A 23642-nucleotide genomic window follows, 5' to 3' on the forward strand; every position below is an offset into this window, starting at 1 on the left:
TTCATCAAGAGGCTTTTAAGTTCCTCTTCACTTTCTTCCATAAGGGTGGGTCATCTGCATATCTGAGGTTATTGATATTTCTCCCAGCAATCTTGATTCCAGCTTGTGCTTCGTCCAGCCCAGCGTTTCTCATGATGTACTCTTCCAATCTAATTTCATCCAGTCTCCACTTGCTTTTTAAAATTGTTGCCACACTGTTTCCACTCCCTGAACATGGGAAGCTGAAGTGCTTGCCTTCTAGGGCCTTTGTCCCTTGGTCTGGGAGAGCCTCCCTAGCCTCTACTTTCTCCGCTTCTCTTCCTTTCTCCTAAGGTCAAGCATCTTATCAAACTGTAGCCCCCCTCCCCTTGTTAAAAATACACTTCATATAACTATTATTAACTTTTTTGGCCACTTAATTTGGCATCTTCCATCCAACCTGAGCCCCCTGCAGTGGAAGCATGCAGTCTTAACCACTGGACCACCAGGGAAATCCCTCAAACTGCAGATCTTTTAAAGTTCACTTCCTCAGAAAAGCTGTCTCTAATTATTTAATAATTGTAATTATTTAAACTAGCTTCGTTGGAGGGACCCTCATACCCTACATCCCAAGCACCCTGCTTTTTGTACCAAGATACTTTTTCACATTCGCAGGTGATTCTTTACCACTAGCGCCACCTGGGAAGACCCCCAAGATACTTTTTTGGTCCACCTTAGTATCTGTGTCCATACCTGACAGTACGCTGCACAAGAGCAAGGGCCTTGCCTGTTCGACTCACTGTGAACACAGCATCTGTGCACAGCACCCCGCCGAATCAATCACCATAGGTCACAATAGCCCTGAAGCAGCCAGGTCTTGGGCAGGTGGCCGCAAACTCGCGCCAGTGCCAGTAACAGTACTTCCCTGGGAAATTGTTCGAATGCAGGAAGTCATTTTTATGCAAGCGCTCGGCCCAATTGCCGAAACAGTAGAAGAAAAGAGAAAAATTCCACAGGTGGGGCAGGCTGGCACCTCAAGATTCAGCCCAGGACGAGTGGGGCCCAGGTGAGCAGCCGGCTCCCCGACTCCCTCACGTGACCGCGGGCGGCGCGCCGAGTGCGCCTGCGCCGGAGCTCCCGGAAGTGGCCGGACCCGAAGCGCAAGCGGAGCGCACGTCCGTCAGCCCCTCAGTCCGCCCGTCCGCCGGCCCGGTACTCCGCGGCCCTCGGCCCTCGTCGCCGTCCCGTGGTGTCTTTGGCCCTAAGGGCGGCCGAGGCGCTCGCCATGGCGGCGTTCATCTCAGTACAGCTGAAAAAGACCTCGGAGGTGGACCTGGCCAAGCCGCTGGTGAAGTTCATCCAGCAGACGTACCCGAGCGGCGGGGAGGAGCAGGCCCAGTACTGCCGCGCGGCGGAGGAGCTCAGCAAGCTGCGGCGCGCCGCGCTCGGCCGCCCGCTGGACAAGCACGAGGGCGCGCTCGAGACGCTGCTGAGGTGGGCCTGGGGCCGGGTAGGGGGAGGCTGTCGGCGGCCTGCCGCTTGCCCTGCTTCCTCCGCCCTTCCTGACTCCTTCATACCCACGGCCTGGCCGGCCGCCCCACCCCGGCTTGGCCCGGCGCGTAGGTGTGGTCTGCATTTCTTCCTGCTGCAGGCCCGGGTGACCCCACCCGCTTTCCCTGTCTGCCCGCCGCGGTCCGCCGTCCTCGGTCGTCCGAGGCCCGGCCGACCGGCCACCTGGGAGGAACAGTCTACCACGTATTCAGTCTCTCTTGTCACATTTACCCAGAACTAGTTTTCTTCACTTTTTTTTTTTTTTTTTTGCGGGGGGTGGGGGTTGTCTGTGAGACTCCTCCCTTCCTCCATTTTTGCATCACCGCAAAACTTTGTTGGCCAGGTTGGAATTTCATAATAGTAATTTGCTTGAGGGAAGTGGCAGAATTGGGGCTCTGGAACTCATGTTTGTTACTTACTCCATACTGTCCACTTTGAAATGAACCCTCTTCCTAAGTTCATCTCAACCGAACGACCGATGGAGAATTCCATTGGTTGCTAAGTCACTTCAGTCGTGTCCGACTCTGTGCGACCCCATAGACGGCAGCCCACCAGGCTTCCCCGTCCCTGGGATTCTCCAGGCAAGAACACTGGAGGAGGTTGCCATTTCCTTCTCCAATGCATGAAAGTGAAAAGTGAAAGGGAAGTCGCTGAGTCGTGTCCGACTCTGTGTGACCCCATGGACGGCAGCCTACCAGGCTCCTCCGTCCGTGGGATTTTCCAGGCAAGAATACTGGAGTGGGGTGTCATCGCCTTCTCCGTCCATTGGTTAGGAGCTGCCATTATTTAAAATTTAAACTTGAATGACAGAACGTTCCAGATAGGTTCCTTTTAATCAGTTTGTTCACAAACAGGTATGAACATAATGGAGTAAATTTGTTATCTTAGTAAATGTTTAGTGAACTCAGGATGTATTTAATGAGTTTTTTCTGTAGAACTTTCCAGTTAGGATGGCAGGACATTTTTATAGTACTTTATAGTTAAAAAAAAATTCTTTCGCTCACCTTTTTAATGATCACATTTTCTGTGTCTAATGTAGTCTCATTTCACAGGAAAAACACAGCTATATTAAGACGCAAGTAGGAGCCGCTCAGGTTAAACTAACTGAAAAGGCAACGAATATTGCTTCCTTAGGCATTCCTGGAGATGATTCTGCCTCCAGGATGTTTTCCTCTTAGAAGAGCTTTGTTCCTGTAATCCGGAGAGATGGCCACTGGCTCTCCTGTAATTACGGTGGTCTTAACAGTCAGGATCTTACACAAGAGTGCTTTTCTTCTGTGCCCTGGCAAAAGTCCACGGAGGCCTCTGATTGGATTGGCTTGTGCCCATGTGCAGTGGGAAATGGCCTAATCGCCCTCCTCTGAGTCACTCTGCTGGTTTAACTTCTCGGTGCAGCATGGATTAAAGTAGCATTAGTATGGAGTCAGTTTTCCAGGAGGAGGGTACTGAACAGATTACGACCCCTTGGTGGTAAATTTTAAAAGATAAGACTTGGGTTTCAAAGATCATTAGCTTGATACTTAGTATAAGCTTTTTAAAAAGTTAACCTATGAATACTTAGACATTCTTTATATTAACGTGCTCTTACCTAGACCTGAGTCGCGTTCAGTGAGGATTTTTCACTAGCAGTATTTACAAAGCATGGGTCATGGTATGAAATGAAAACAAGAATGCATTGGGTTTGGTCTCAACACTTAAGGAGCAGTGGCGTCTTCAGAGACTTGATAGACAAGAAAGGATAGTGAATATTGGTAATATGAGGTTTAAAACTTTTTTAATTTGTGCATTCTTTTAGTATTTTCCCAGGCGTAAATGTGAGAACTGTTTCTAGGTTTTAGGGCTCTTGCAGACACAGTTTGTTTGAAACTGTTTCTTTAGTCCTCTCTGCATTATCCTCATATTAGCACATTCTTGCTTTTTGGGTGGAGTTAGGGTAAGCTGATAGATATTAGTACAGTGTATTACATTTTGATAATGGAGGTATGTACAAAAGTATCTTTGGTATGCATCCTGTTATGGAGGGGTTCATCCAATTATGCAGAATATTTTACTGTTAATAATTATATTTTGATAATTGTATAAACAGCATTAATTTACATATTTTAACTTAATGAACTTTTTGAAAAAGAAGATTTTTAATTCCTAAAGAATAGAAACTAGCTTCGTAAGTACTGGCACACAGCTCTACACATATAGGTCCAGTGATGGACTTGCCTTTTTGTTTTTAGACGAACTTTTAAAATTTCCTAAAATACACGTTTATGTGTTGTAATATTAAAAGTGAATGTTATCCTTTGTAAAGTGACTTTAAGTACAAATTGGTCAGGAGTGTCTTAGTAAATATTGAATCTGATTACTAGGTGATCAGATGGGATGGTTTTTTGGGCAGGGAAGCTCCAGATAACCAGCTTATACCAGTCTTTTGTGGTGATTAATTTCTTTGTAGAGAAAGCTTAGTCTCCTTCCATGAAAAAGCCTGGTTGTCAGCTTTCTGAAATTTGATCGAAAAAATGGAGGATGAGCAGCATTCATGTATGGACTTTTCTGTGTCAGCCTGTTTTAGTTTTATATCATCTATGTTGCTGTACGAGGGTTGAATTCAGCTGTATGTGGGAGATCTCAGATTATCAGTGAGTTAAATTATGATTTTGGTCTTGTGTAAAAAGTTGGTAGAGGGATAGTTTAGATAGCTTAGGGATGGTATGGGCTTCCCGGGTAGCTCAGCAATGCCGGAGACCCCGGTTTGATTCCTGGGGCAGGAAGATCCCCTGGAGAAAGGATCGGCTACCCACTCCAGTATTCTTGGGCTTCCCTGGTGGCTCAGACTGTACAGAATTGGCCTGCAATGCAGGAGACTTGATTTTGATCCCTGGGTTGGGAAGATCCCGTGGAGGAGGGCATGGCAACCTACTCCAGTATTCTTGCCTGGAGAATCCCCAAGAACAGAAGAGCCTGGCAGGCTACAGTCCATGGGGTCACAAAGAGTTGGACATGACTGAACGACTAAGTACAGCACAGCAAAGGGATGGTGCTGTGAAATTTATCAGGCTCAGGCTCCTTTCAGCTATCCGCTCTGTAAAAGCTAGAGTCCTCGTTCCCAGGGTCCAGATAGCAGTTATACTCAACTTTTAGACAAGAGAATGGAGGGAGGGAGGGGGGAGGCAGAAGGCTCAGCCTTTAGGATGTTACCTGAAAACTGCCCCACAACACCCTGCTCGTATGTTATTGGCCATTATGTATGTCCACATCTTGGAAGGGTAGGAGAGGTAAAGGAATTTTTATTAAGGGCATGCATATACCCAGCTAAAATATGTGATTTTCTTAGGAAGGAAGGAGAGGTAATGATGTAGGCGATTAGCACCATCAGTAGGCTCTCTGGTGGCTTAGCCGGTAAAGAATCTGCCTGCAATATGGGAGACCTGGGTTCAATCTGTGGGTCAGGAAGATCCCCTGGAGAAGGGAATGGCAACCCATTCCAGTATTCTTGCCTGGAGAATCCTATGGCGAGAGAACCTAAGAGAACACATCTGAGAAACTCACACTTTGTCTTCACTTTCAATAGGCTCTCAGTTCCCTTTGTCCCCACTTAGCTGCGCTCAGTGCCCACCTGAGCCGCGCTTGCTGTCCTGAACATTTTCCCGAGAGTGAGCCTGTCCTCAAGATTTCTTGCAAAGATCTTCAAATGACCAGGCATGGAACCCACATCCCCTGCAGTGGAGGCAAAGTCTTAATCACTGGGCCACCAGGGAAGTCCCCTCAAGTTTCCTGTCTGGCTTCTTTGCACAATTTGCCTGCTTTCTGTCTAGGCAGTTAGATTTTTCAGCTGTGTCTGCTTCATTTATTCACTTTTCTTTCACCTTTTAGAAAATTTCATTGGAAATTCTTGTATGCTGTTGTGCCCTTTCCCATTCTTTTTGTCCTAGTGCAGTTACATCTTTTTAATTTTTATTGCCTTTCCAGTGGAAGTTTGAGAGAGGGAGCAGAGAAGGTTGTTTATTCAGATCTCTTTGTTTGGCAAATAGCGTATTTGCATTTTCAGCTTTCTTCTGTGTTTATATCAATTTGCATTCTCCTTGGCAAGTAAATTTTTTTCCCTCCACATCCTCAGGAATACTCACTGATTAATAATTTAAATAAGTTGCTTTTTGCTGAATAGATGGGTGCAAGATCGTACCCAGTTTTAGGTTGCATTGCCTTGATATCTCTGAGAGCCAGCATTTTCTGTTTGCTGGCTGGCCACTTTCTTTTTCTGTAAATTGCATGTCCTTTTTTTGGCCCATTTTCTACATTGTGTTTTCCTTACTGATTTTTAAGAGTTCTGTACATTTTCTGGCAATTTATCCTTTTTCTATTATTTATAGTACAAATATTATCTTTAAATCTGTTTTTTGTCTCTTATGTTTATGGTATCTTTTGTCACACAAAAGTCCTTGCAATTTTTTTTTTTTTTGGTCTTGCCTCCTGTCATGTGGGATCTTAGTTCCCCAAATGGGGATCAACCCTCACCCACTGCAGTGGAAGCTCAGAAGCTCAGAGTTTGAGTAATGAAATCCTGAAAAGTGTTTTATTCTCCTCAAAATCTGTTGTTACAATTTTTTTCTTATTTCTGATGTTGCGTATAATTACCCTCCACCCCCCAATCAGATCTCTTGAAAGTGCAGAGCCATCTTTTTTTTTAAACCAAGTCTGCTTAATCTTTGGATTTATGCTGTCATTCACTTGTTTCTTTTTCCTCTTTTTGTATAGAATGATTAGCTTCTCATCTTTTTTTGTTTTTCGAATACATCTCATTTAGGACTGTATGTTTTTTCTGAATCTGCTTTCAGTTGCATTCAACTGGTTTTGGTATGTAGTATTCTTGTTGACATTTTTAAAATAATTTTTAATTTTAGTTTTCTTTAATGTGAGTCTTTTATATAGCTTTTGTAAAATTTCTAAATTTGTGTGTCACTTTTTTGTGGGTTAATACGTAGTTTGCTGCATTATGGTACTCTTTTTCTTTGTAAAATAAAGTTGATGGAACTAGTTTCATAATTTCTGGAAATTTTCCCAAGCACTAATGTTTTATAAATCAAGAAAGAAATATTGCTGTTCCATTTTACTTCTCAGCTGTTGCTTACATTCTGATTGGTGGTGAAGATATTGAGATAATATTAGCTCTAACGACATTGCTACAGTTTGTTAATCAAATAGAGTATGGTGGATATAAAGATAAATAATACTTGACCTTTGATCTCAAGGAGTACCTGTAGTTGCCAGACCTTAGTTTGGCTGAGTTAATTTTATTTATGCTACATAAATGAGTAAACACAAATTTAACAGGAAAAGTTAAAATCTTTGTTTGATAAATAAAGTGGCTTGTCAGGACTGTCTTCATTATTTGTAATCCTGGAGGGAATTTGCTGCCATACTCTACTGCAGCAGTGCTTCTGTGAGTGATTCTTCATGAGATAGATTGGGCAAAGAAAGAAGTGTGAAGATAAGGTGCAGGAGGCATCCACTGGCTCTAATCGATACCTGGCCCAGCGCTCTGGTCTTCTGTATCTGGTTGGTGGGCTTGGAGTTGCCCAGCCTTCAGTACTGACTGGGACTGGATGGCTTATGTGAGTTGTGTTGCGGTATCACTTTCCATGTGGATTGGTTATTCTTGGTCTCCATACCATCCCCCTAAAAAGTTTTTTTTTAATTAGAATTTTTGGAGAAGACTCTTGAGAATCCCTTGGACTGCAAGGAGATCGAACCAGTCCATCCTAAAGGAGATCAGTCCTGGGTGTTCATTGGAACGACTGATGTTGCAGTTGAAACTCCCAGTACTTTGGCCACCTGATGCGAAGAGCTGACTCATTTGAAAAGACCCTGATGCTGGGAAAGATGGAGAGCAGGAGGAGAAGGGGATAACAGATGAGATGGTTGGATGGCATCTTTGACTCAACAGACATGGGTTTGAGTAAACTCTGGGAGTTGGTGATGGACCGGGAGGCCTGGTGTGCTGCAGCTCATGGGGTCGCAAAGAGTTGGACACGACTGAGGGACTGAACTGAACTGAATGGAAATTTGTTTTATCTTTGGTATATTAAAATAAATATATTCGTTTGCTATTTTTTTTCCCCATGAGATTTAAAAAGTTGAGTTCTTAGTTATTTGCTCTACAGCCATTGAGTTCTTAAAGTACTGCTGCTCCTGCTAAGTTGCTTCAGTCGTGTCCGACTCTGTGCGACCCCATAGACGGCAGCCCACCAGGCTTCCCCGTCCCTGGGATTCTCCAGGCAAGAACACTGGAGTGGGTTGCCATTTCCTTCTCCAATGCATGAAAGTGAAAAGTGAAAGTGAAGTCGCTCAGTCATGTCCAACTTTTCGCAACCCCATGGACTGCAGCCTACCAGGCTCCTCCATCCATGGGTACTAGAGAATATAAAAAACATTTCTGAATATTTGCAAAATAAGAATCTGTAGCTCCTGTTTTTCCAGCATGTGCCGTGTGTCTGAAACTGTTCATCTCAGGTTGGGACTAGAACCCATGTGCTGGGCCTTGAACCCAGCCAAAACCCACACTACCTGGTTTCAGTTTCGAATGAAGTTGAGGTTCTTCATGTCTCATCGCAGAAAGAATAGAGTGAGAGACAAAGTGATAGGTAAGAAATGAATTTACTGGGATTCAGAGAGAAACACACTCCACAGACAGAGTGTGGGCCATTGAAGAGAGCAAATGCTGCAAAATGTGGCATGGTTATTAGTTTTTATCGGCTGGGTAATTTCATATCCTAAAAGATGATGCTGTGAAAGTGCCGCACTCAACATGCCAGCAAATTTGGAAAACTCAGCAGTGGCCACAGGACTGGAAAAGGTCAGTTTTCATTCCAGTCCCAAAGAAAGGCAATGCCAAAGAATGCTCAAACTCACACACATTTGCACTCATCTCACACGCTAGCAAAGTAACACTCAAAATTCTTCAAGCGAGGCTCCCAACAGTATGTGAACTGAGAACTTCCAGATGTTCAAGTTGGATTTAGAAAAGGCAGAGAATCAGAGCTCAAATTGTCAACATTCGTTGGATCATAGAAGAAGCAAAGGAATTCCAAAAAAACACGTACTTCTGCGTTATTGACTACACCAAAACCTTTGACTGTGTGGATCACAACAAACTGGAAAATCCTTCAAGAGATGGGAATACCAGACCACGTTACCTGCCTCCTGAGAAATCTGTACGCAGGTCAAGAAGCAACAGTTAGAACAGGACATGGAACAACAGACTGGTTTCAAATCGGGAAAGGAGTATATCAAGGCTGTATACTTTCACCCTGCTTATATAATTTATATGTAGAGTACATCATGAGAAATGCTGGACTGAATGATGTGCAAGCTGGAATCAAGGTTGCTGGGAGAAATCAGTAACCTCAGATATGCAGGTGACACCACCCTTATGGCAGAAAGTTAAGAAAAATTTAAGAGCCTCTTGATGAAAGTAAAAGGGGAGAGTGAAAAAGTTGGCTTGAAACTCAACATTCAGAAAACTAAGATCATGGCATCTGGTCCCATCACTTCATGGCAAATAGATGGAGAAACAATGGAAACAGAGAGTTTATATTTTTGGGCTCCCAAATCACTGCAGATAGTGACTGCAGCCATGAAATTAAAAGACACTTGCACCTTGGAAGAAAAATTATGACCAACCTAGATAGCATATTAAAAAGCAGAGACATTACTTTGCCAGCAAAGGTCCATCTAGTTAAAGCTATGGTTTTTCCAGTAGTCATGCATGAATGTGAGAGTTGGACTATAAAGAAAGCTGAGCACCAAAGAATTGATGCTTTTGAACTGTGGTATCAGAGAAGACTTGAGAGTCCCTTGGACAGCGAGGAGATCCAACCAGTCCATCCTAAAGGAAATCAGTCCTGAATATTCGTTTGAAGGACTGATGTTGAAGCTGAAACTTCAATAGTTTGGCCACCTGATGCGAAGAACTGACTCGTTTGAATATACCCTGATGTTGGAGAAGATTGAAGGCTGGAGGAGAAGGGGACGACAGAGGATGAGATGGTTGGAATGTATCACCGAGTCAATGGACGTGAGTTTGAGTAAGCTCTGGGCTTTGGTGATGTACAGGGAAGCCTGGCGTGCTGCAGCCCATGAGGTCCCAAAGAGTCAGACACAACTGAGCAACTGAACTGAACCTGTGGTTAGCAATGTCTCCTTTCTTTTGAAAAGAGTTAGTTTCTTCGTGGAGTTTACTCCATACTATGAAATCAGGTATTAATGATTTCCGGTGACTACTGTACTTACGTTTCATTTTTTCATGCTTACATTTCATGGTATATAACCTATCCTAAAATGAAAGTTGCTCAGTCATGTCTGACTCTTTGTGACCCCATGCACTATACAGTCCATGGAATTCTCCACGCCAGAATACTCAAGTGGCTAGATCTCCAGGGGATCTCCCCAACCCAGGATCGAACTCAGGTCTGCTTCATTACAGGCGGATTCTTTATCTGCTGAGCCACCAGGGAAGCCCTTCCTCCCTTACCAGAGAGTCCAGCCATCTCAACCTGGACAGCTGGCAGAAGATAAGGCAACTTTCTGAGTCACTAATTCCTGGTTCATGTCAGAGTCATGTCACTCTTTGCGACACCATGTACTGTATCTTGCCAGGCTCCTCTGTCCATGGAGTTCTCTAAACAAGAAAACTGGAGTGGATTGTTGTTTCCTTCTCCAGAGCATCTTCCCGACCCAAGGATCGAACCTGGGTCTCCTGTATTGTACGCAGATTCTTTACCATCTCAACCACAAAGGAAGCCAACCTATCCTAAGACACTTATTTTACTTTGAGAATTCCATCACGTAGCTTTTAGGCATTTAAATGTAGGATATAAATGTACTGTTACCCCACACAAGTCAAATTTTGAGAGTTAACCCCAAAAGCTTTGGAGTAAATAGATACAAAGAAATTTGGTATGTTCTGTGTAGCCTTTCTTTTTTCCTTGGTCCATTTGCAGAGCGAGTATTTTCATTTCCTCCTACTTCCTTCCGGTTTAGAGCAGAGGGCAGCAAATGAAGGCCTGCCCAGCTGCCTGCTTTTGTGTGGTCTGGGGCACTCTCTACCGGGTTGGCACTGGGAGCCTTGGAGAGCTGGGTAGGGTGCTCCCCTCTGCCCCGTCCTCCCTTTCATTTTCAGTGGCTGCCTCCCTGGCTGGTAGCCAGGCCTCACTGCTGCCCAGGACTTGCTTAGGTGTCACTACACATTGGATGTTCTGCTTGGCAGTGGCTTGGCAGTGAATGATGTAATCTTGAACCAGGAATTGGTGACTCAGCAAGTCACCTTATCTCTTGCCAGCTGTCCAGGTTGAGATGGCTGGACTCTCTGGCAAGGGAGGAAGGCGTGCCGGAATTTGAGTGTCACCGGGGCAGAGATCAAAACTGACTGCGTTGACCACTACCCACGTCTTGTCTCCTGGACTTCTCACTGCCTGACTGAATACTCTTCCTTCAGAGAACTTCAGCTGATGGTAGTTAGATACCTGTCCCTAGCGATCCCATCATCTGAGGTGGCTCAACTAGGTAGAAAGGGTGCAGGGCAGGGCAGATGTTTTCTCTTGTTATGTTGTAACAGGTACCTGCATGTTATCCTTGATTTTTGCCTTTGTTCTGGCAAGGCCTAGGATGTGCTCAGTCATGTCCAACTCTTTGCAACTCCATGGACTGTAGCCCATCACGCTCCTCTGTCTGTGGAATTCTCTAGGCAGGAATACCTGAGAGGGTTGCCATTTCCTCCTCCATGGGGTCTGCCCGACCCAGGGATCGAACCCACGTCTCCTGCACTGGCAGGTAGATTCTTTACCACTGAGCCACCTGGGAAGCCCAAAGACTAAGTGTGGGGATCCCTGCTCTGTAGCCCTGTTGGCCCCTTTGCTATGCTGGCTCGCCCTTAGGGGCTGTGGCCTCAGGGTCTCTGTACTCACTTGTCTCTCTTTATGGACACATTCTTTAGTAGTTCCTATTTGTTCTCAAAACAGAATCTCAGGTTTTACGTTTCAGAGATAAAAAAGTTGCTTTTTGAAAACTTTGCATTTTGCTGATTCTTTTGTTTGGAGCTAGCAATGAAGCTTAGCACATAAGATCCAGTTCCTGCTCTCAGGGAGTTTAGAACCGATTAATACATAACTGACTGTGGTAAGTTGTGAAGGGAAAGTTCCGGGCCCTAAGTGATTGTCAGTGGAGAGGCGTTTAGAAAAGGCATGACATTGACTGCTGCTGTTGCTTCTGCCACCACCATGCCACCTCCTGACTGCTTCAGTGTAGTAGCTTCCTGACTTCTCTGGACTCCTGCCGTTTGCACACCTGTGAGTCAGTTTTCTACAGAGGATCTGGGGTGAATCTGAAAATTGATTAGCTCGTGTTACTCTTGTCCACACCCTTTGGTGCTTCCTCCTCTTAAGCAGTAGTAGAAGCCAAAAGTCTTACAGATTGCACTCGAGGCATCATTACTTCCTTGATTTCATCTGCTGTTTTCTCCTGTGCTTGCTCTCCAGCCATATCCTCCTTATTGTGCAGAGGTATTTTCAGGCATACGTTTTTCTCAGATTCCTGGCACTTGTTCTCCCTTCCACTGGTGATGGTTTTCCCCACATCCCATCACTTCCTTCATGCCCTATTATACATGACATTAAAATTTTTTTTTTGTTTTACTTTTATGTAGTCCAATGACCATGTTATTAAAAAAAAAACTGTAGCCTTCTCACGTCACCCCATACACATGACCTTATCCCTCTCACCTCTTTATTTCTCCCATTGCATTTATTTTTTTTTTTTTTAAATTTTATTTTATTTTTAAACTTTACATAACTGTATTAGATTTGCCAAATATCAAAATGAATCCGCCACAGGTTTACATGTGTTCCCCATCCTGAACCCTCCTCCCTCCTCCCTCCCCATTCCATCCCTCTGGGTCGTCCCAGTGCACCAGCCCCAAGCATCCAGTATCGTGCATCTCCCATTGCATTTAGCGCTATGTGCTATTCTGCATTTTTACTTAATTTTGTTTTGCCTCCAGCTCTAAAAGTAAGCTTTACAAGGGTGCAGATTTTTTAATATTTATGTACTGCTGAATTCCTGTTGTAGAACTGTGTTTGGTGCATGGCAGACTGTTAGCATGGGCTTCCCAAGTAGTGGTAAAGAACCCGCCTGCCAATGCAGGTGTCATAAGAGACTTGGGTTCGATCCCTGGGTTGGGAAGATCCCCTGGAGGAGGGGATGGCAATCCACTCAAGTAATCTTGCCTGGAAAATCCCATGGACAGAGGAGTCTGGCAGGTTAGAGTCCATAGGGTTGCAAAGAGTTGGACATGACTCAAGCGACTTAGCATGCATGCAAACTGTTAGTATGTCTTTGTTGAAAGAGTGAATGAATGAGGACGAGAAAAATGGGAAATTGTGATGGGAAAGTTTCTGGGTGAAGGGAAAGAAAATGGGTGAATGCCCTGAGCCAGGAGAGAGCACAGAATCTTAATGCCTACAGTGTGTAGTGAATGTTCTTAGTTGAGGCTGGAAAATTGGGTAATGAATGATATCACAATTTTTGGATGGAATTATAAGTATAGTGGGAATCCAGGAATACTCTCCTACATAACCACAGTACAGCTTTCAAAGTCAGGAAATTAACATTGATTAAATATTACCATTTAATCTGTTGTACTCATTGAAATTTTGCTGACTTTCCTATTAATGTTTACAGGTCCAGTATCTAATACCAGATCTTGCATTGCAATTAATTGCCTTTTTAGTCTACTTCAATCTGGAACAGTTCATCAGTTTTTCGTTGTTTTTCAAGACTGGCATTTTTGAAAAGTAGGTACAGGCTGCTTACTTTGTAGAATGTCCCTTAGTAAAAGGGCTTGCCTCTTATTTTTTTGGATTTTATGCATGGTGGGGCTGTTGGACAAACCCAAGTGATGCTGTGTTTTTTTTAATGCACATTAAGAAAAGCATGAGGTTGATTTGTCCCATTGCTGGTAACGTTTGATGTTTATCACTTTGTTAAGATGGTGTCCGCCAATTTTTTTGACCTCACAGTTAATGAGTTATATTAAGTAGTAAGTAACAGTTAGAACTGGACATGGAACAACAGACTGGTTCCAAATAGGAAAAGGGAGTTTGTCAAGGCTGTATATTGTCACCCTATTTATTTAACTTATATGCAGAGTACATCATGATAAACGCTGGGCTGGACGAAGCACAAGCTGGAATCAAGATTGCTGGGAGAAATATCAATAACCTCAGATATGCAGATGACACCACCCTTATGGCAGAAAGTGAAGAGGAACTCAAAAGCCTCTTGAGGAAAGTGAAAGTGGAGAGTGAAAAAGTTGGCTTAAAGCTCAACATTCAGAAAATGAAGATCATGGCATCCAATCCCATCACTTCATGGGAAATAGATGGGGAATCAGTGGAAACAGTGTCAGACTTAATTTTTCTGGGCTCCAAAATCACTGCAGATGGTGACTGCAGCCATGAAATTAAAAGACACTTATTCCTTGGAAGGAAAGTTATGTCCAACCTAGATAGCATATTGAAAAGCAGAGACATTCCTTTGCCAACAAAGGTTCGTCTAGTCAAGGCTATGGTTTTTCCAGTGGTCATGTATGGATGTGAGAGTTGGACTGTGAAGAAGGCTGAGCGCCGAAGCATGGATGCTTTTGAACTGTGGTGTTGGAGAAGACTCTTGAGAGTCCCTTGGACTGCAAGGAGATCCAACCAGTCCATTGTGAAGGAGATCAGCCCTGGGATTTCTTTGGAAGGAATGATGCTAAAGCTGAAACTCCAGTACTTTGGCCACCTCATGTGAAGAGTTGACTCATTTGAAGAGACTCTGATGCTGGGAGGGATTGGGGGCAGGAGGAGAAGGGGATGACAGAGGACGAGATGGCTGGATGGCATCACTGACTCAATGGACGTGAGTTTGAGTGAACTCCGGGAGTTGGTGATGGACAGGGAGGCCTGGCGGGCTGTGATTCATGGGTTCACAATGAGTCAGACACGACTGAGCGACTGAACTGATCTGATCTGATCTTGTGGGGAGATACTTTGAGATTCTGTAATACCCCGTTTCCATCAAACTTATGTTTTATTTTCTGTTAATGATTTTACCTGAATCAGATATTATGAAAGGGGCCACGTCGTGACTTTGCTCACCTCGTTGTTTCTTCTAGATTCATTGGTTGGCATTGTATATCAGGGTAGAGTTTTCCCTGTTAAATTGTTCTGTTTACTTTAGAATGATCTTATTTTCCTCAGTGGAGTATGATTTGCTATTTGTTTGAATTATTCTGGACTTGGCTAGTGGGGAGCTGCTTTCAGCTAGTTCCTGTGTACTTTTGACATTTCCTCCTCATGTTTTAAGTACTTCCTTAATTTTCTGGCATAGCTGGATGTTTAGGCTTGACTTGAATTTTCTCATTCTCATCCATGGGGTCCTTCATTTCTCTAAGGAGCTCTGTTTGTTTGTTAATTATTAATTAATTCATTTATTTATTGGCTATACCTCGCAGCTTATGGGATCTTAGTTCCTGGACCAGGGATGGGACCCGTGCCCCCTGCAGTTCAGTGCAGAGTCCTAACCACTGGCCCACCAAGGGAAGTCCCAACGCTGGCTCCATTTAATGCAGAGCATAATTTATCTGGACTCTAGGTGTGCTTTTTGCTACTTAGTATTATTGTTGCTAGAACCTCTCAGCATATAAATTTAGGAAATACACATACCCATTTATATGACTTTTTGTATCTGTATTACACTGTGTTAAAAATGAGTTCACACTGATACCTCCAGTTCCAGTCCAAAGCCAGTTTCTTCTAGCTGTCCACTATCCCGTATTTGTAACTCTTTTTTTCCAAGGCAGTTAGAAACCTGACTCCCATTATCTTCAGTGTACTTATTTAATTGTTCTGTTCTTCCTGTTTGTAACCAAACTTGTAGCCATGGCAGCCATAAACTTGATCTCTGATTTGTCCTATCTGCTCCCACCCCTCCTGAAAACTAAGCTTCAGAAATAACAATTGCAATCAGCCCTGATGACTCGTGGGAGGGGATGGGCAGGGAGGTGATAAGGGGAAGAAGAAAGATTAGAGGCCAGTTAGAAGCTTGGCCTTGGACACCCTCTAACCCCCACCTTGCTAGCTCAAAGGTCACGTTTCATGGTCATTCTGGCTGCTCTATGGAGAACAGATGGAAGAATGAGAAAGAAGAGACAGGGTGACTGGCTGGGGAACTTGTGGATTAGTCTGCTTTCAGGGAAGAGGGGAAATGTTGACAAACTGTGTAGCATTGGTGGAAATGGATGGGGCGGACATACTGAAATATTTGAAAGCTGGTAAACCCGGGCAATGGCACCCCACTCCAGTACTCTTGCCTGGAGAATCCCGTGGACGGAGGAGCCTGGTGCGCTGCAGTCCATGGGGTTGCAAAGAGTCGGACACAACTGAGCGGCTTAACTTTCACTTTTCACTTCCCTGCATTGGAGAAGGAAATGGCAACCCACTCCAGCACTCGTGCCTGGAGAATCCCATGGACAGAGGAGCCTGGTGGGCTGCCGTCTGTGGGGTCGCACAGAGTCGGACACGACTGAAGTGACTTAGCAGCAGCAGCTTGCTGCTGCTGCTAAGTCTCTTGAGTCGTGTCCGACTCTGTGCGACCCCATAGATCAGTAGTTTACCAGAGGTATTAATTTGTCCAGTGGATGTAAACAATAACCTTAATAAAAAATAGTATTTTAAGAAATGCATTGGTTACCTAGGCAGAGGTTAGTTTGCTTTTAGCCAATAATAGTAGACAAATATTTTTCTTTGGTGCTCAGAGTTTTTTGTTAACAGTTTTTTCATTGCATGCATTTTAGCTATAGGTTTACACATTTTAAAAGACTATGTTAATTAATTTTAAAATGGCTGATTGAAATCTAATTTGTGGGCCACTGAAAGTAAGCATGCGTAATTTTAAGTATACTCTTAAACCAGTTGTATTTATATAAATGTGTGTAATATTTAGCTTTGGTAATTTTAGGCTTTGACTGGTTTTTATATTGATCAATTATTTTTTATCGTTCTTTTTTCTTCCTGATTTATGGAAATGTAATTGACACTTAGCTCTGTGTAAGTTTAAGGTATAGTACAGCGTAAGGATTTGACGTTAAGTCATGAATTGGTGAGTACTGTAAGTTTAGTGAATATCCATCATCTTATATAGATACAAAATTAAAGAAATAGAAATCTTTTTCCTTGTGGTGAGAACACTTAGGATTTACTCTCTTAACAACTTTCATATATAATATAAAGCAATGTTAATTACATGTATCATATTGTGTTTGACAGCCCTGGTATCAGTACTTAGTTACCTTATGATTAGAAGTTTGTACCTTTGACTGCCTTCATCCAGTTCTTCTCCCCTCAAGTCCCCACCTCTGGTAACTGAAAATTGGATCTCTTTTTCTGTGTTTGTTTGGTTTTGAAGTAGAATTGACCCACAACACTGTGTTAGTTTCTGTCACACAGCATAGTGATTTAGTATTTCTCTACATTTCAAAGTAATCCCAATATGTTCAGATGCCATTCGTCACCATACAAAGATATTACATAACTATTGACCACATTCCCCACACTGTACGTTCCATATCTGTGGCTCATTTATTTTCTATTAGATATTTGTATGCCTAATCTCCTATACAATAGGGAAAAGACAGCTTCTAAAGTAAATGGTGTTGGGAAAACTGGACTACTTCTCACACCATGAACAAAAATAAATTAAAAATGGATTAAAGACTTTTAGATGTAAGACCTGAAGCCATAAAACTTCTAGAAGAAAACAAAATACACTGTTTGATATGAGTCATATCTTTTTATGTCTCCTCAGTCAAGGGAAACAAAAGCAAAAATAAACAAATTTGCTCTCTTTTTCAGATACTATGATCAGATCTGTTCCATTGAACCCAAATTTCCATTTTCTGAAAACCAGGTAAGTCATTAATTTTAATTTGTTTTAAAGTTACATGTGATAATGGTAAATCACCCATTTCCTCTTACCCATGGTATTTTATTAAAATAAATGGTGCCTCTTCACTCTCTAGGTTTTTATAACACTTTTAAAATGAAAAACTTTTAAGCCCATCTGTTATGAATCTGTGCTGCTTTGAAGTGTCTCTTGAAATTCTGTTCATGCCGTTCCTCAGTCACTTCTGTGATCAGGTAGTGCATTGGATTGCATTTTTCTTCCTGCATTTTTTATCTGTAGGAAGTATGGACCAAGATAATCTGTGATGTCCTTTCCTTTGGTTTTTACAGAATAAAGTAGGAAACTATATGATTCAGGACGTATTTAGTTTCAGTTTATGTGCTTTAAAAATTATTTGCCCAAGTTGCGTTTGCATATAAACTTGCAAATACTGTTATGATTAGGTGTTACACTGTAGGCATGTCAGTCTTTCTCTTAAAAGATAGATATTGAAAGTGCTGATGATTTTGTGCAGTTATATTTGGGAGACTTGTTAAAAGTTTTTAATTTTTGTGACATTTCTAAATGTTAAAATAGTTTGTACAAAATACTTTAAGCATAAAGTTTTTACAAGTCAAGTGATGTGGTGAGACTTGTTTTAAAATACCCCAGGAGAAAAAGTATGTGTGTGTTGGTGTTTGGATTGGAAAGTGTGGGTAGATGAGTGGAGAAGGGTAGAAGACTGATGTGTGTATGTGAGTTCCTTGTGTTACTGTCTCTACTTTCAGGTGTATTGAAAATTTCTCTCAGCCATAGTTGAAAAATTTTGTATTGGATTGCAATACATAATTTAAAAGAGGCTAAATTCTTTTAACCTTCACATTGTGGAATAGTTTAGAGTGAGATGCATTTTTTAATTAAGTAAACTTTTTATTCGTGTATAAAACACACAACAGTTAACAAACAGTGTATAGCCTGAGTCATCACGAAGTGAATATACACGTCTGCTGCTGCTGCTAAGTCACTTCAGTCATGTCCACTAGCCATCACCCAAATCAAGAAATAAAAGTTTATCTCATCCTGGAAATTCTCCTACTTAAGTACCTGTTCTGTTCAGGTCACTGTGGATTTGTAAAGATGCGCAAGACCATGTTTTCTGGAGAAGATAGTGTGTGTATGTGTGATTACTGCGGGAGAGCGACCTTGCAGATATCCTACTGCCTGGATTTTACTTTCAGAAAAGAACATTTCATGGTTCACAAAAAGGAAAAGGAGTAGCTTGGTTAGAGAAGATAGTGTTTTAGACAGATTGAAACTTTTGTCCTTTTCTTCACTGTGGATTTTTTTTTGAAAGAGACTTAATGAGATTCAGGAAGGTAATATAATTTTCTTTTTCCCTCCCTCTTTCTATCAAGATCTGCTTGACATTTACCTGGAAGGATGCTTTTGATAAAGGTTCACTTTTTGGAGGATCGGTAAAATTGGGTATGTAATTTTAAAATAAAAACGACAGGAAATTTGTTCTATTTTGGATTGTTTTAGTCTCCAAAATTGCTCTCCTAATGACTCTTTGTAAATAATGAAAATTTTTATGTTTCATTTTCTTTTTAACTTCAATTTCAAATGAAATTTCCAAATACTTGTAGAGAGCCTATGTCTTGCCAGGCACTGTCCTAGTTTTAAAACTGAACAAGATAGTTGTATTCAGTCTGGTTGGAAGATAGCTGATCATTTTAAAGTATAGTGGGAAGTATATTAACCTCTGAAGAAACTTATGGGCACGTAGACAAGGAAGTAGTTAATTCTGCTCTTGAATGCACGTGATGTTTGAATGAATCCTTGAAGGATGAATTTGTTTTTTTCCAGGTAGAAAATAATGTTACAGGTAAAATAACCAAAAGTCAGAAGAGTGAAGGCTTTTTTTTATCTACCAGCTCATCATGTTAACCTTTCTGTGTGTTAATTTTCTCATCTCTGAAGTGGGATTATTAAATGAGTGGAATACATGTAAAGTCCTTAAAACAAGACTCAATAAATATTAGCTACAATGAATAATATTAATATTACATATAACTATAATATATATAATGTGTATGCATTATAGGAGATATACTATATAACGTTATATAACACTATCATATAGTATAAGTTACCATATTAACACACATTAATATAATTATTGGTAAGAGTTGAAACTCTGGGTGATGTGGGAATTTTGGAAGGTGAAGCCATTGGAGAGTAGATTGTGAAGAGTTGCAAGTGTGCTATCAATTTGTGTTCTTCCCTCATAGCTTATTCCGCCTGGGCACTGTGAAAGGTCTTTATACATGTTATCTAACTAAACTCCCTCTCAGCACAGTGAGAAAAGGCACTATTCTTACTAAAACTGGTTTAGAAAGATGAGTGACTTTCTAAGATTTAATGAAACTGAATATGACTCAAAAAGCCTAAATCCAGAGACTAGAGAGAAACAGACCCATTAAACTGGTGAGAGATGAAGAGATTAGACCAAGTATCGTGTCTGTGGGTTGGGGAAAGGATGGTTTTGAAAGAGGGTTCAGAGGTGAAAACCAATGGATCTGCTGGCTCTCTGTCAGAAGGAGTTGATGATTGACTTTAAGATTTGTTACTTGGTTTGACCTGTGGATAATTATTCTTTTCAATAGACAGGTCAAGTTTGACTTTTCTGTGTTATATCTGGGTAGAAATTTCTCTTTGGCATTTAGATGTAATGTATTTAAAACTCAAAAGAGGTGGAGACGTAGATTTAGAACAGTTTCCTTAAAAGATAATAAATTTATCTTCTCTGGTAGACTGTAGGTTGGGAAAAGTATGAAAGCCAAACTAGGGAGTATAACTTTCAGGGGAAATAAGAGGAAGAGTTTCCTGGGAATGAGGTTGAGAAAAGGCTTTCAGATCTCGGAAGAACCAGGGGAAAATAGAGATGGGATTGAATTCCAGAAGAGTTTCAGAGGTCGTGCAGAAGAGTTTCAGAGTTGTGCAGAAGAGTTTCAGAGGTCGTGCAGAAGAGTTTCAGAGGTTGTGCAGAAGAGTTTCAGAGGTCGTGCAGAAGAGTTTCAGAGGTTGTGCAGTCCAGTGGTTCCCAAACCTGGCTGCATGTTGCAGTTACCTGGGGAAAATGTTAGAAATACTGATTGTATTTACAGACAAAGATACAGTATGCCAGATGTGAAAGGAGGACATTGCAGGGTGGGCCACTGGATTTCATCTCTTTGAAAATGCCTGCATGTGACTTTGATGTTGAAACATCGTTGACAGAGTCCAGGTGGAGGTCAAAGAAGGTTGTAAAATTCTCTAGCTCAGTCGATAAAGAATCCACCTGCAATGCTGGAGACCTGGGTTCAATCCCTGGGTTGGGAAGATCCCCTGGAGGAGGGCATGGCAACCCACTCCAGTATTCTTGCGTGGAGAATCCCCGTGGACAGAGGAGCCTGGCGGGCTACAGTCCATGGGGTCACAAAGAGTCGGACACGACTGAGCAACTAAGCACAGCACAACACAGGAGGAGAAAGAAGTTTCCCTAGGGCAGGCTGAAGTCAGGTTGTGTTGGGTTGAGAGTGGACCGGAAGTTAGGAAATGCGAACAACACATGTGGGTGCTGAACAGCTCAGTTCAGAAAACATGCAGTGACGATTTGGGGACAAAGGGGTCATTATGCTGAGAGAGAGGCAAGATCAAGAAAAGGACTTCCAGTGCTGCTGTGACAAACAGATTCTTTGGCTGGGAGTAAGGAGCAGGTATCCATAGAACTAGGAGGCACTAAAGTGAGATAGTAAAGTTGATGAACTGAGACCCTAGAGGAATTGGGATGGAAAAGAATTGAGCGCACATATAAAACAGGAGGTAGAGATCATCAAGGCATTTCTAGTATCAGTTATGGGGGATTAAATGTCCATCAGTAATGTTTAGGGTAAATGAAGCATGGGCTGCCCATTCCTTAGAATATTGTGTAATTTAAAGTATTAAGAATGATATATATTTGTTGACATGTAGACCTGTGTCCACTGAATCTGAATATCCAATAAAAGACATGTTACAGGTAAGAGCTGCTATATAACTCGGGGCCCCAGAGTTGGTCTCCTTGGGACACCTTTTGTATAAAACCCAAGGTGATTGCTACTTCCTGGATGAGAAATTGTCAAAATAAAATGGCAGACTACGACCTGGGATGATAATGTTTATGGGAAATATAATAGGCTGGGATATATATTTGGTAAAAAAAAGTTTACTTTTATCTGTTGCTTGGAGTATATTTCATTGTTCTTCAAGTCTGCTGATTCATATATTGGATGAGCTGTTGTCATATTTACACTGTCACTTTCTTGTACGGCTCTGTGTGTACATTTACAAGTTTTAATTGCTCTACCAACACATACATTCTGTGCTTTTATCATAGTCTCAAGATTTCCCAAACTCTCAGTCTCATTATTTGTCTCTCTCAACTCCCCTCTTCCAGAGTGGCTCTTCTGTTCCCTTGCGTCTTCTCTTTCTTGAGTGTGAGCCGTTTGCTGTCTAAAGCTTCTCTATGATGCACGATACTGGATGCTTGGGGCTAGTGCACTGGGACGACCCAGAGGGATGGTATGGGGAGGGAGGAGGGAGGAGGGTTCAGGATGGGGAACACATGTATACCTGTGGCGGATTCATTTTGATATTTGGCAAAACTAATATAATTATGTAAATTTTAAAAATAAAATAATAATAATAATAAAAAATATCCTTTAGTTTAGAATCATTGTTTTCTGAATATTGTGTGTTCCTCCTTCACTGGAATATATTCTTTTGTTTTTGTTTTATTTTTAGTTTTGACTGTGCTGGGTCCTGCTGTGTGTGGGCTTTTTGTAGCTTGGTGGGCGGGGGCTACTCTCGGGTTGCGTGCACGGGCTTCTCCTTGCCTTGGCTTCTCTCACTGTGGAGCACCAGCTCTAAGGTGTGCAGGCTGTAGCAGCTGTGGCCCCGGGCTTAGTTGCCCTGTGGCATGTGGGATCATCCCTTCTGATCACTAAAAACTTTTAGTGATCAAATTTTCATTTCCAGGGGCTTTTTCTTACTCGAGGAGTATTCTTTTTTAATAACATCCTGTACTTGTTTTATGGATGTACTGTCTTTGAATCTCTTTTAAGGATGCTCATGAGGATCTTGGAAATGTTGCTTTCTATTACTGAGATTGTTTTTGTTTATTCTGGGTTCAAATTTTCAGTTCACCTTGATCTTAATTTTTTTGTGTGTTCTGCTCCTGGTTATTGTAGATTGTTAATACATTTATTTAAGAAAGTAGGTTAGAGTATTCTTGAGTATTCTTGCCTTGAGAACCCCATGAACAGTATGAGAAGGCAAAAAAATATGACACTGAAAGATGAACTCCTCAGGTCGGCAGGTGCCCAGTATGCTACTGGAGAGGAGTGGAGAAGTAACTCCAGAAAGAATGAAGAGACAGAGCCAAAGCGAAAACAATGCCCATTTGTGGCTGTGACTGGTGATGGAAGTAAAGTCCAATGCTGTAAAGAACAATATTGCATAGGAACCTGGAATGTTAGGTCCATGAATGAAGGCAAATTGGCAGTGGTCAAGTAGGAAATGGCAAGAGTTGATATTTTAGGAATCAGTGAACTAAAATGGACTGGAATGGGTGAATTTAATTCAAATGGCCATTATATCTACTACTGTGGGCAAGAATCCCTTAGAAGAAATAAAGTACCCCTCATAGTCAACAAGAGTCCAAAATGCAGTACTTGGGTGCAATCTCAAAAATGACAGAATGATCTCTGTTCGTTTCCAAGACAAGCCATTCAGTATCACAGTAATCCAAGTCTATGCCCCAACTGCTAATGCCGAAGAAACTGAAGTTGAGTGTTTCTGTGAAGACCTACAAGACCTTCTAGTATTAACACCCCCAAAAGATGTCCTTTTCATCATAGGGGACTGGAATGCAAAAATAGGAAGTCAAGAGATACCTGGAATAACAGGCAGGTTTGACCTGGGAGTGCAAAATGCAGCAGGGAAAGGCTAACAGTTTTGCCAAGAGAATGCCATTGGTCATACCAAACACCCTCTTCCAGCAATGCAAGAGACCACTCTACACGTGGACATCACCAGATGGTCAATACTGAAATCAGATTGATTATATTCTTTGCAGCCAAAGATGA

General features: G+C 42.1%; 1 protein-coding gene across 2 annotated transcripts in view; it reads left to right on the forward strand.

The window, feature by feature from the left end:
- Window positions 1-1100: 1100 nt before the first annotated feature.
- The window catches only part of LOC102409816 (programmed cell death 6 interacting protein), a 69566-nt gene continuing 47024 nt past the window's right edge, over window positions 1101-23642 (forward strand). For both annotated transcript variants that reach the window (XM_006076064.4, XM_006076063.4), the window contains exons 1-3: window positions 1101-1452; window positions 17445-17499; window positions 18891-18960. In XM_006076064.4, the coding sequence (XP_006076126.1) occupies window positions 1244-1452; window positions 17445-17499; window positions 18891-18960 (334 nt within the window). In that variant the 5' untranslated portion in view covers window positions 1101-1243. The remainder of the gene's footprint in view (window positions 1453-17444; window positions 17500-18890; window positions 18961-23642) is intronic.

This window comes from Bubalus bubalis, chromosome 21, assembly GCF_019923935.1.
Source record: "Bubalus bubalis isolate 160015118507 breed Murrah chromosome 21, NDDB_SH_1, whole genome shotgun sequence".
Taxonomy (NCBI): Eukaryota; Metazoa; Chordata; class Mammalia; order Artiodactyla; family Bovidae; genus Bubalus; species Bubalus bubalis.